The 12,500-nt window shown below is 43.0% G+C and overlaps 1 protein-coding gene across 5 annotated transcripts in view; it reads left to right on the top strand.

Moving 5' to 3' along the window:
- LOC106584283 (ras-specific guanine nucleotide-releasing factor RalGPS2) overlaps positions 1 to 12,500 on the top strand; it is a 153,201-nt gene that overhangs the window by 127,180 nt on the left and 13,521 nt on the right. For 4 of the 5 annotated variants that reach the window (XM_014169354.3, XM_014169351.3, XM_045706123.2 and 1 more), the window contains exons 13-16: positions 1 to 94; positions 216 to 270; positions 663 to 740; positions 4,374 to 4,479. The exon at positions 1 to 94 is cut by the window's left edge and continues 58 nt beyond it. In XM_014169354.3, the coding sequence (XP_014024829.1) occupies positions 1 to 94; positions 216 to 270; positions 663 to 740; positions 4,374 to 4,479 (333 nt within the window). The remainder of the gene's footprint in view (positions 95 to 215; positions 271 to 662; positions 741 to 4,373; positions 4,480 to 12,500) is intronic. The other variant, XM_045706127.2, reaches the window with a different exon arrangement.

The following is a 12,500-nucleotide window of genomic DNA, read 5'->3' as shown; positions in this document are numbered from 1 at the left end:
TCTCGTCATCTATTGGACGACAGCGTCATGGAGAGCCACACCCCTACGAGAGGACAGGCCGAGAGCTCAACGCGCTCCAGCGGCATCTCACTGGGTTAGACACACACACACACACACACACACACACACACACACACACACACACACACACACTGTGTTTTTATTCCTGTCTGTTGACTTTGACAGTAACACTGTCTGTCTTTGTATATCTGCAGGGAGCAGTGAGGGTTCAGAACTCAGTGAAGAGATGTCCTGGCCAGCCTTTGAGAGGTAAGTCTGAACGCGCACACACACACACGATGATGTGTGAAGCTCTTTGACCAAAGCCTAGCCCACAGGCAAGCAGCACTTACTTCCTTGTGAGCTGCTGTTCTACTAGCCTGTCTCTCTGGCTCCATGATAGTGTGACCGAGATGCTTTGGTAATGTGTAGGCTGAACACAGTCTAGTGGTGTGCAGATGACCGGGGTTCAAACCCAGTAACTGGTCACATAAGCCCTTATGTCCGAGCGTCCGTTGCTTTGTACCAAAAACACCAGTCCTGAAAGAAAAAAACCCGTCCTCAAACCAACCCTTAAAGTTGTGCTAGAATGAGCCGAGCTGAGAGAGCCCAACCTTTTACTGTTCCGTGCCCCCACCCTGTCCCTGTCCTCTGCCGAACAGGACTCGGTTCTATCACTCTCTGGGCCCTGTGACCCGCGTGGCCAGAATCCCCTACAGAGGAGGCCTGAGGCCCAGCAGGTACACACACATTACCACCTCCTCCTCTACACCCCTCTCAACACCCTCGCCCCCTTCTCAATTCTCTCTCCTCCCTGCCATCTGCTGCCCGACTGCCGCCAATATCCGCTCTCTCTGCCCGAGGCCACTGTGCTGGTGTGTGTGTTGAAGGTGGTGGGAGTGTGTGTGTGTGGTATAAACGGGTGGTGGGCCTCTGTGGGTGACTCTCCACTAAACCAGACCATCTTAGCAACACTCTCATTCTCCCTGTATGGCGTCTCTCACACATGCAATGAACCAATATGCAATATGGAGCCTGCAGGTTTTCTAAGAGGTGACAGTGAATTTCCAGTGTACCACACTGCTGGGAGCTCTGCCCTGTGTCAGTCAGGGATGACCTCCCATAGACTTCTATTCTAGCTCCATACAGTTCAGATGGGTGGATTCTCTCACTCTGTCTCTCTCTCTCTCTTTCATATATACAGTGCCTTCGGAAAGTGTTTAGACCCCTTTACTTTTCCCACATTTTGTTAGGTTACAGCCTTATTCTAAAATGTATTTAAAAAACAATGTGGGTGACTCATCAATCTACACACACTACCACATAATGACAAAGCAAAAATAGGTTTGACATTTTGGCTAATTTATTAAAAATAAAAACATCACATTTACAAGTATTCAGGCCCTTTACTCAGTACTTTGTTGAAGCACCTTTGACAGCGATTACAGCCTCAAGTCTTCTTGGGTATGACGCAACAAGCTTGGCACACCTGTATTTGGGGATTTTCTCCCATTCTTCTCTGCAGATCCTCCCAAGCTCTGTCAGGTTGCATGGGGAGTGTTGCTGCACAGCTATTTTCAGGTCTCTCCAGAGATGTTTGATGGGGTTCAAGCCCGGGTTCTGGCTGGGCCACTCAAGGACATTCAGACTTGTCCCAAGCCACTCCTGCGTTGTCTTGGCTGTGTGCTTTGGGTTGTTGTCCTGTTGGAAGGTGAACCTTCACCCCAGTCTGAGGTCCTGAGTGCACTGGAGCAGGTTTTCATCAAGAATCTCTATGTACTTTGCTTCATTCATCTTTGCCTTGAGCCTGACTAGTCTCCCAGTCCCTGCTGCTGAAAAACGCCACCACCATGCTTCACCGTAGGGATGGTGCCAGGTTTCCTCCGGACATGACGCTTGACATTCAGTTCAAAGAGTTGAATCTTGGTTTCATCAGACCAAAGAATCTTGTTGCTCATGGTCTGAGAAACTTTAGCTATCTTTTGGCAAACTCCAAGCGGGCTGTCGTGTGCCTTTTACTGAGGAGTGGCTTCCGTCTGGCTACTCTACCATAAAGACCTGATTGGTGGAGTTCTGCAGTGATGGTTGTCCTTCTGGAAGCTTCTCCCATCTCCACAGAGGAACTCTAGAGCTCTGTCAGAGTGACCGTCAGGTTCTTGGTCACTTCTCTGATCAAGGCCCTTCTCCCCCGATTGCTCAGTTTCGCTGGGCGGCCAGCTCTAGGAAGAGTCTTGGTGGTTCCAAACTTCTTCCATTTAAGAATGATGGCCACTGTGTTCTTGAGGACCTTAAATGCTGCAGAAATGTTTTGGTACACTTCCCCAGATCTGTGCCTCAACACAATCCTGTCTCGGAGCTCTGCGGACAATTCCTTCAACCTCATTGCTTGGTTTTTGCTCTGACATGCACTGTCAACTTAGATTGTAAACTGTCATGGCAAAACATGTAGATTCAATGGTTGTAAAGATGGGGAGAAGTCTGTCCATAATAAGGTGATGCTCTGCTTTTTTGACACCACACTCCAATAAGCAAGTCCTGCAGGCTCAAGTTTTGTCTTGATTATTGTCCAGTAGTGTGGTCAAGTGCTGCAAGGAAAGACCTAGTTAAGCTGGAGCTGGTCCAGAACAGAGCGGCACGTCTTGCTCTTTATTGTAATCGGGGGGCTGGTATAAATACTATGCATGCCAGTCTCTCTTGGTTAAGAGTTGAGGATAGACTGACTGCATCATCACTTCTTTTTATAAGAACAAATGTGTTGAAAATCTCATTGTTTGCATAGTCAACTTACACACAGCTCTGACACACACACACTTACCCCACCAGACATGCCACCAGGGGTCTTTTCACAGTCCCCAAATACAGAACAAATTCAAGACAGCTTACCATATTGTATAGAGCCATTATTGCATGGACCTCCATTCCATCTTATATTGCTTAATTGAACAGATAAAACAACACCTCACAGCACAACACGCCTCCGCTATTTGACTTAGATCGCTTGTGTGTATGTATTGATATGTAGGCTAGGTGTGCCTTTTTGTAAAAGTAAAAAAAAAAAAAAAAACGCTTAAAAAAAAAGTTTTTATGTAGTTCTGTCTATTAATGTTCTGTATTTTGTCATGTTTTGTGTGGACCCCAGGAAGAGTAGCTGCTGCTTTTGTAACAGCTAATGAAGATCCTAATAAAATACCAAAAACTGTGGGACCTTATATAGACAGGTGTGCCTTTCCAAATCCTCAATTGAATTTACCACAGGTGGATTCCAATTAAGTTGTAGAAACATCCAAGGGTAATCAATGTAAACAGGATGCACCTGATCTCTACTTCGAGTCTCGTAGCAAAGGGTTTGAATACTTAAGTAAATACGTTTTTTTCCCAGTGTTTTTTATACATTTTCAAAAATGTTAAAAACCCTATTTTCACTTTGTCATTATTGGGTATTGTATGTAGATTGATTAGGATTTGTTTTCATTTAATCAATTTTAGAGTAAGGCTGTAACGTAACAAAATTAGCAAAAGTCAAGGGGTCTGAATATTTTCCAAATGCACTGTATGCCTCACTGGTGTCCTTCTAGTTCCCACTGGCTGCCCTCTCCTTACTCTCTGTGATCACAGCCAGAAAGACACTGCACTGGAACCTCCCAGACAGGAAAATATATCTGTGGCATTGATTCAAAGCAAGCCAAATACTGCTGCTATACAATTTATTAAATATGCAGATGGTTCCGATATTGATTAATGAGGAAACTTCCCTGCAGATTCCGCTTGGCCCTACGTCAAAGAAAATACTTTCCGAATGTCTGCATGTGTGACTGTCCGTTTTGTGCCTGTGTTTTGCTGTGTGTTTATGTCCTTGTCTCTGTGTGTTGCTGTGTGTTTGTCCTTGTCTCTGTGTCCGTTTGTGCCTGTGTTTTTGGTTTGTGTTTGTCCTTGTCTCTGTGCGTGTGTGTGCTGTGTGTCATAGGGCTGGGCGATATATCGTGAATACCGGTATGGTACCACATACCGGTATGGTACCACATACCGGTATGGATTTTTACAATGCCCTCTAACAGTATTTTGATACTTTGCCAAACTAAATGAAACGTCCAACAACAGACTCACTTTTTTCCTAGTTTGGTTGAATGTAAAACCATCAGAATGGAGAAATCCCATTACGATCACTTAGAATTCATTTGTTTCCTTCCTACTCATAAAACATGATTCAAATATACTGCCATACTGTAAAAAATGTGAAATACTGTGATATTATATTTTGGCCATATCGCCCAGCCGTGTGTGTGTGTGTGTGTGTGTGTGTGTGGTGTGTGTGTGTGTGTGTGTGTGTGTTTCGCCGTAAGTGTGTGTTGTAATTCTGCTGTGTTCTCCTCTAGCTCTGCTGAGTCTGAGGAGTTAGCAGTGCACCTGTACCCTGGAGCTGTCACCGTGCAGGGAGTCCTACGACGCAAAACTGTCTTCAAGGAGGGCAAGAAACCCACAGTGAGAACACACACTGCATACATCAAGAACATACTGTACATTGGTGTTTCTATAAATAATAGGGATAAAAATGTCAAAGTAGTTTGAAATCAAAATTGTTTATGCAGTTCCACTTGTGAACTTAAAATAAAAGTGAATATATGCAAATTGGCCCATAACTCAACTTCCACTCCACCTATACAACCACATCAAATCAAAGTTTATTTGTCACGTGCGCCGAATACAACAGTGAAATGCTTACTTACAGGCTCTAACCAATAGTGCAAAAAGGGTGTTAGGTGAACAATAGGATAGGTAAAGAAATAAAACAACAGTAAAAAGACAGGCTATATACAGTAGTGAGGCTATAAAAGTAGCGAGACTACATACAGACACCGGTTAGTCTGGCTGATTGAGGCAGTATGTAGATATGGTTAAAGTGACTATGCATATATGATGAACAGAGAGTAGCAGTAGCGTAAAAGAGGGGTTGGTGGGTGGCGGGACACATTGCAGATAGCCCGGTTAGCCAATGTGCGGGAGCACTGGTTGGACGGCCCAATTGAGGTAGTATGTACATGAATGTATAGTTAAAGTGACTATGCATATATGATAAACAGAGAGTAACAGCAGCGTAAAAAGAGGGTTTGGGGTGGCTTGGGGGGGGCACCCAATGCAAATAGTCCGAGTAGCCATTTGATTACCTGTTCAGGAGTCTTATGGCTTGGGGGTAAAAACTGTTGAGAAGCCTTTTTGTCCTAGACTTGGCACTCCGGTACCGCTTGCCATGCGGTAGTAGAAAGAACAGTCTATGACTGGGGTGGCTGGGGTCTTTGACAATTTTTAGGGCCTTCCTCTGGCACGGCCTGGTGTAGAGGTCCTGGATGGCAGGCAGCTTAGCCCCAGTTATGTACTGGGCCGTACGCACGACCGTCTAGTGCCTTGCGGTCAGAGGCCGAGCAATTGCCGTACCAGGCAGTGATGCAACCAGTCAGGATGCTCTCAATGTTGCAGCTGTAGAACCTTTTGAGGATCTCAGGACCCATGCCAAATCTTTTTAGTTTCCTGAGGGGGAATAGACTTTGTCGTGCCCTCTTCACGACTGTCTTGGTGTGTTTGGACCGTTGTAGTTTGTTGTTGATGTGGACACCGAGGAACTTGAAGCTCTCAACCTGCTACCACTACAGCCCCGTCGATGAGAATGGGGGCGTGCTCGGTCCTCCGTTTCCTGTAGTCCACAATCATCTCCTTAGTCTTGGCTACGTTGAGGGATAGTTTGTTATTCTGGCACCACACGGCCAGGTCTCTGACCTCCTCCCTATAGGCTGTCTCGTTGTTGTCTGTGATCATGCCTACCACTGTTGTGTCGTCTGCAAACTTAACCTCTATGGGCTAGGTGGGACGCTTGCGCCCCACCTACTCAACAGCCAGTGTAATCCCGTGGCGCGTTATTCAAATTCCTCAAAATGCAAAAACGTCAATTTTTCAAACATATGACTATTTTACACCATTTTAAAGACAAGACTCTCGTTAATCTAACCACACTGTCCGATTTCAAAAAGGCTTTACAACGAAAGCAAAACATTCGATTATGTCAGCAGAGGTACCCAGCCAGAAATAATCAGACACCCATTTTTCAAGCTAGCATATAATGTCACAAAAACCAAAACCACAGTTAATAACCTGTTAGGGCTAGGGGGCAGTATTGACACGGCTGGATAAAAAAACATACCCGATTTAATCTGGTTACCACTCCTACCCAGTAACTAGAATATGCATATACTTATTACATATGGATAGAAAACACCCTACATTTTCTAAAACTGTTTGAATGGTGTCTGTGAGTATAACAGAACTCATTTGGCAGGCAAAACCCTGAGACATTTTCTGACAGGAAGTGGATACCTGATGTATTGTATTACCTTTAAACCTATCCCATTGAAAAACACAGGGGCTGAGGAATATTTTGGCACTTCCTATTGCTTCCACTAGATGTCACCAGCCTTTACAAAGTGTTTTGAGTCTTCTGGAGGGAGATCTGACCGAACAAGAGCCATGGAACGATGATGGCCCATTAGACACCTGGCGCGCGAGTTCATGTTGGGTACCCTCGTTCCAATAAGTTATAAAAGAGTATGCATTCGTCCACCTTGAATATTATTCATGTTCTGGTTAAAAAAGGCCCTAATGATTTATGCTATACAACGTTTGACATGTTTGAACGAACGTAAATATATTTTTTCCCCTCGTTCATGACGAGAAGTCCGGCTGGCTTAGATCATGTGCTAACAAGACGGAGATTTTTGGACATAAATGATGAGCTTTTTTGAACAAAACTACATTCGTTATGGACCTGTGATACCTGGAAGTGACATCTGATGAAGAGAATCAAAGGTAATGGATTATTTACATAGTATTTTCGATTTTAGATCTCCCCAACATGACGTCTAGTCTGTATCGCAACGCGTATTTTTCTGGGCGCAGTGCTCAGATTATTGTAAAGTGTGATTTCCCAGTAAGGTTATTTTTAAATCTGGCAAGTTGATTGCGTTCAAGAGATGTAAATCTATAATTCTTTAAATGACAATATAATATTTTACCAATGTTTTCTAATTTTAATTCTAAATGCAGCACTAACCTTTGATGATCTTCATCAGATGACACTCCTAGGACATTATGTTATACAATACATGCATGTTTTGTTCAATCAAGTACATATATCAAAAACCAGCTTTTTACATTAGCATGTGACGTTCAGAACTAGCATTCCCACCGAACACTTCCGGTGAATTTACTAAATTACTCACGATAAACGTTCACAAAAAACATAATTATTTTAAGAATTATAGATACAGAACTCCTTTATGCAATCGCGGTGTCCGATTTTAAAATAGCTTTACGGTGAAAACACATTTTGCAATATTCTGAGTAGATAGCTCGCCATCACGGGCTAGCTATTTTGACACCCACCAAGTTTGGTACTCACCAAACTCAGATTTACTATAAGAAAAATTGGATTACCTTTGCTGTTCTTCGTCAGAATGCACTCCCAGGACTTCTACTTCAATAACAAATGTTGGTTTGGTTCCAAATATTCCATAGTTATATCCAAATAGCGGCGTTTTGTTCGTGCGTTCAAGACACTATCCGAAGGGTGACGCGCCCGGCGCGAATCGTGACAAAAAATTTCAAAATATTCCATTACCGTACTTCGAAGCATGTCAAACGCTGTTTAAAATAAATTTTTATGCGATTTTTCTCGTAAAATAGCGATAATATTCCGACCGGGAAACCCTGTTTTCGTTCAAAGACTCAAAGTTGAAAATGGAGTCGTCTTTTGCACGCCATTGTTCTCAGATCGACCACTTACCAAATGCGCTACTGTTTTTCAGCCAGAGACTCCAAAGTCATCATTCAACGTTCTGGCGCCTTCTGAGAGCCTATGGGAGCCTTAGGAAGTGTCACGTTACAGCAGAGATCCTTTGTTTTGGATAGAGATGACAAAGAAGGCCAAGAAATGGTCAGACAGGGTACTTCCTGTACAGAATCTTCTCAGGTTTTGGCCTGCCATTTGAGTTCTGTTATACTCACAGACACCATTCAAACAGTTTTACAAACGTTGGAGTGTTTTCTATCCAAAGCTACTAATTATATGCATATTCTAGTTTCTGGGCAGGAGTAATAACCAGATTAAATCGGGTACGTTTTTTTATCCGGCCGTGAAAATACTGCCCCCTATTCATAACAAGTTAATAGGTTGAAGACATTTAGCTCCTGTTGGACTGGGGGCCCATCCTGGGTCTCAATTCGTAGGTGTCGCGGGGTGGTAGTGGATTTCTTCTTACCCCAACGTATGCGCCGAACCCTCTTACGTGCTGGGAGTGTTGGCCTCGATGTTGTCCCCGGTGTCCCCGCCCTCTGTTTTAGATAAAACGCTCAGCGTTGGTAGAGGAGCCAGAGTTAGCCTGTCTGTGGATAGTCGGTCTGACAGAGGAACTCGGTGTCTGTCATCGGCTTGTTTCTTCCGGTTTTGTGGTTTCTTGTGCTCAGGATCTCGCCAGAGGTATATTGGTCTGTTCTTTCCTTCCAAATCTCGTATATACTTCTTGATTTTCCTCTCCTTCGGTTCAGTCGTAAACTTTTAATGAGATCATCCAGTTTGATAGGGTCATTAACTTCTTGGGGCTATGTGGGACGCTAGCGTGCCACCCGTGGTGCACCCTATCAACAGCAGGTGCATTTCAAGAGCGGCAAATTTGAAACCAAATAAATGTCAAAATTCACATTTTTCAAACATACAACTATCTTACACCCTTTGAAAGATAAACATCTCCTTAATCTAACCACGTTGTCCGATTTCAAAAAGGTTTTACGGCGAAAGCATAAAGTTAGATTATGTTAGGAGAGTACATTGACAATAGCTGTGTGTAATGTTTTGTCAATTCAAAGACAGGGTCACCAAAACCATAAAACCAGCTAAAATGATGCACTAACCTTTTACAATCTCCATCAGATGACACTCCTAGGACATTATGTTAGACAATGCATGCATTTTTAGTTCTCTCAAGTTCATATTTATATCCAAAAACAGCGTTTTACTATGGCATTGATGTTGAGGAAATCGTTTCCCTCCAATAACCGGCAGTCAAGTCAGCACCACAAATTAAATAATTAAAATTAGAAAACATTGGTAAAATATTATATTGTCATTTAAAGAATTATAGATTTACATCTCTTGAACGCAATCAACTTGCCAGATTTAAAAATAACCTTACTGGGAAATCACACTTTGCAATAATCTGAGCACTGCGCCCAGAAAAATATGCTTTGCTATACAGACAAACGGCCATGTTGGAGAGATCTAAAATCGAAAATACTATGTAAATAATCCATTACCTTTGATTCTCTTCATCAGATGTCACTTCCCGGAATCCCAGGTCCATAACGAATGTAGTTTTGTTCAAAAAAGCTCATCATTTATATCCAAAAAGATCCGTGTTGTTAGCACATGATCTAAGCCAGCCGGACTTCTCGTCATGAACGAGGGGAAAAAATATATTTACGTTCGTTCAAACATGTCAAACGTTGTATAGCATAAATCATTAGTGCCTTTTTTACCCAGAACATGAATAATATTCAAGGTGGACGAATGCATTCTCTTTTATAACGTATTGGAACGAGGGTACCCAACATGAACTCGCGCGCCAGAGTCTAATCGGCCATCATCATGGCTCTTGTTCGGTCAGATCTCACAGTAAAAGACTCAAAACACTTTGTAAAGGCTGGTGACATCTAGTGGAAGCAATAGGAAGTGCCAAAACATTAATCAACCCCTGTGTGTTTCAATGGCATAGGCTTAAAGGTAATTCAACACATCAGGTATCCACTTCCTATCAGAAAATGTCTCAGGGTTTTGCCTGCCAAATGAGTTCTGTTATACTCACAGACACCATTCAAACAGTTTTAGAAACTTTAGGGTGTTTTCTATCCATATATAATAAGTATATGCATATTCTAGTTACTGGGTAGGATTAGTAACCAGATTAAATCGGGTACGTTTTTTTATCCAGCCGTGAAAATACTGCCCCCTAGCCCCAACAGGTTAAGCTCATCTCGTAGAGCTTGTTGTGAATTTTCAACTGAGGTTGCAATCTCAGTAATATCCTTTTAAGTTGTTCAATGATCAGAGTCAGCAGGTTAATTAAACAGCTCGACATCAAATGCGCATCCAACAATTATTTTCTAATGCGCATCCAACAAGTAGCATGTAAAGTTATTGAAGAACGACGTTAATGACAGTATCGATTTTAGATTTTAAGTATCAAGGTAAGGTGATTCTTTCGGTTAGAAGCTTTCACATACATTATTTTGGGTTGTGTGCCCATTTTCACGCCGTTACATACAGTGAGGGGGGAAAACGTATTTGATCCCCTGCTGATTTTGTACATTTGCCCACTGACAAAGACATGATCAGTCTATAATGTTAATGTTAGGTTTATTTGAACAGTGAGAAACAGAATAACAAAAAAAATTCCTGAAAAACGCATGTCAAAAATGTTATTTGCCCTGCATTTAAATGCAGATCAATTTATAAGTATTTGACCCCTCTGCAAAACATGACTTAGTACTTGGTGGCAAAACTCTTGTTGGCAATCAGAGGTCAGACGTTTCTTGTAGTTGGCCACCAGGTTTGCACATATCTCAGGAGGGATTTTGTCCCACTCCTCTTTGCAGATCTTCTCCAAGTCATTAAGGTTTCGAGGCTGACATTTGGCAACTCGAACCTTCAGCACCCTCCACAGATTTTCTATGGGATTAAGATCTGGAGACTGGCTAGGCCACTCCAGGACCTTAATGTGCTTCTTCTTGAGCCACTCCTTTGTTGCCTTGGCCGTGTATTTTGGGTCATTGTCATGCTGGAATACCCATCTACGACCCAATTTCAATGCCCTGGCTGAGGGAAGGAGGTTCTCACCCAAGATTTGACGGTACATGGCCCCGTCCATCGTCCCTTTGATGCGGGGAAGTTGTCCTGTCCCCTTAGGAGAAAAACACCCCCAAAGCATAATGTTTCCACCTCCATGTTTGACGGTGGGGATGGTGTTCTTGGGGTCATAGGCAGCATTCCTCCTCCAAACACGGCGAGTTGAGTTGATGCCAGAGAGCTCCATTTTGGTCTCATCTGACCACAACACTTTCACCCAGTTGTCCTCTGAATCATTCAGATGTTCATTGGCAAACTTCAGACGGGCATGTATATGTGCTTTCTTGAGCAGGGGGACCTTGCGGGCGCTGCAGGATTTCAGTCCTTCACGGCGTAGTGTGTTACCAATTGTTTTCTTGGTGACTATGGTCCCAGCTGCCTTGAGATCATTGACAAGATCCTCCCGTGTAGTTCTGGGCTGATTCCTCACTATTCTCATAATCATTGCAACTCCACAAGGTGAGATCTTGCATGGAGCCCCAGGCCGAGGTAGATTGACAGTTATTTTGTTTCTTCCATTTGCGAATAATCGCACCAACTGTTGTCACCTTCTCACCAAGCTGCTTGGCGATGGTCTTGTAGCCCATTCCAGCCTTGTGTAGGTCTACAATCTTGTCCCTGACATACTTGGAGTGCTCTTTGGTCTTGGCCATGGTGGAGAGTTTGGAATCTGATTGATTGATTGCTTCTGTGGACAGGTGTCTTTTATACAGGTAACAAGCTAAGATTAGGAGCACTCCCTTTAAGAGTGTGCTCCTAATCTCAGCTCGTTACCTGTATAAAAGACACCATGGTGCCAGAAATCTTTCTGATTGAGAGGGGGTCAAATAATTATTTCCCTCATTAAAATGCAAATCAATTTATAACATTTTTGACATGCGTTTTTCTGGATTTTTTTGTTGTTATTCTGTCTCTCACTGTTCAAGTAAAATTATAGACGGATCATTTCTTTGTCAGTGGGCAAATGTACAAAATCAGCAGGGGATCAAATACTTTTTTCCCTCACTGTAAGGAGATACGAAATGTTACGTAGTTGCACAGCATTTCTGAGATCTCTATACAAAAAGCTGTCTGGCAGCTAGATCAAGGATTCTTATAAGTTTAATGTCCAATGTAACTGATTCATGCTTTATCAACACTGACTGTACAAAAAAAACACATTTAAGAACACATTCTTAATATTGAGTTGCACCCCCTTTTGCCCTCAGAACAGCCTAAATTCATTGGGCATGGACTCTACAAGGTGTCAAACCTTCCACAGGGATTCTGGCCCATGTTGACTCCAATGCTTCCCTCAGTTGTCACGTTAGCTGGATGTCCTTTGGGTGGTGGACCATTCTTGAGACACACGGGAAACTGTTGAGCGTTGCAGTTCTTGACACACTCAAACCGGTGCACCTACTACCATACCCCGTTCAAAGGCACTTAAATCTTTTGTCTTGTCCATTCGCCGTCTGAATGGCACACATACACAATCCATGTCTCAAGGTTTAAACATCCTTCTTTAACCTGTCTCTTCTCCGTCATCTACACTGATTTGAAGTGGATTTATCAGGTG

The sequence above is a fragment of the Salmo salar genome, chromosome 23, assembly GCF_965601325.2.
Source record: "Salmo salar chromosome 23, fSalSal1, whole genome shotgun sequence".
Taxonomy (NCBI): Eukaryota; Metazoa; Chordata; class Actinopteri; order Salmoniformes; family Salmonidae; genus Salmo; species Salmo salar.
This window is presented reverse-complemented; position numbering and strand designations above follow the sequence as displayed.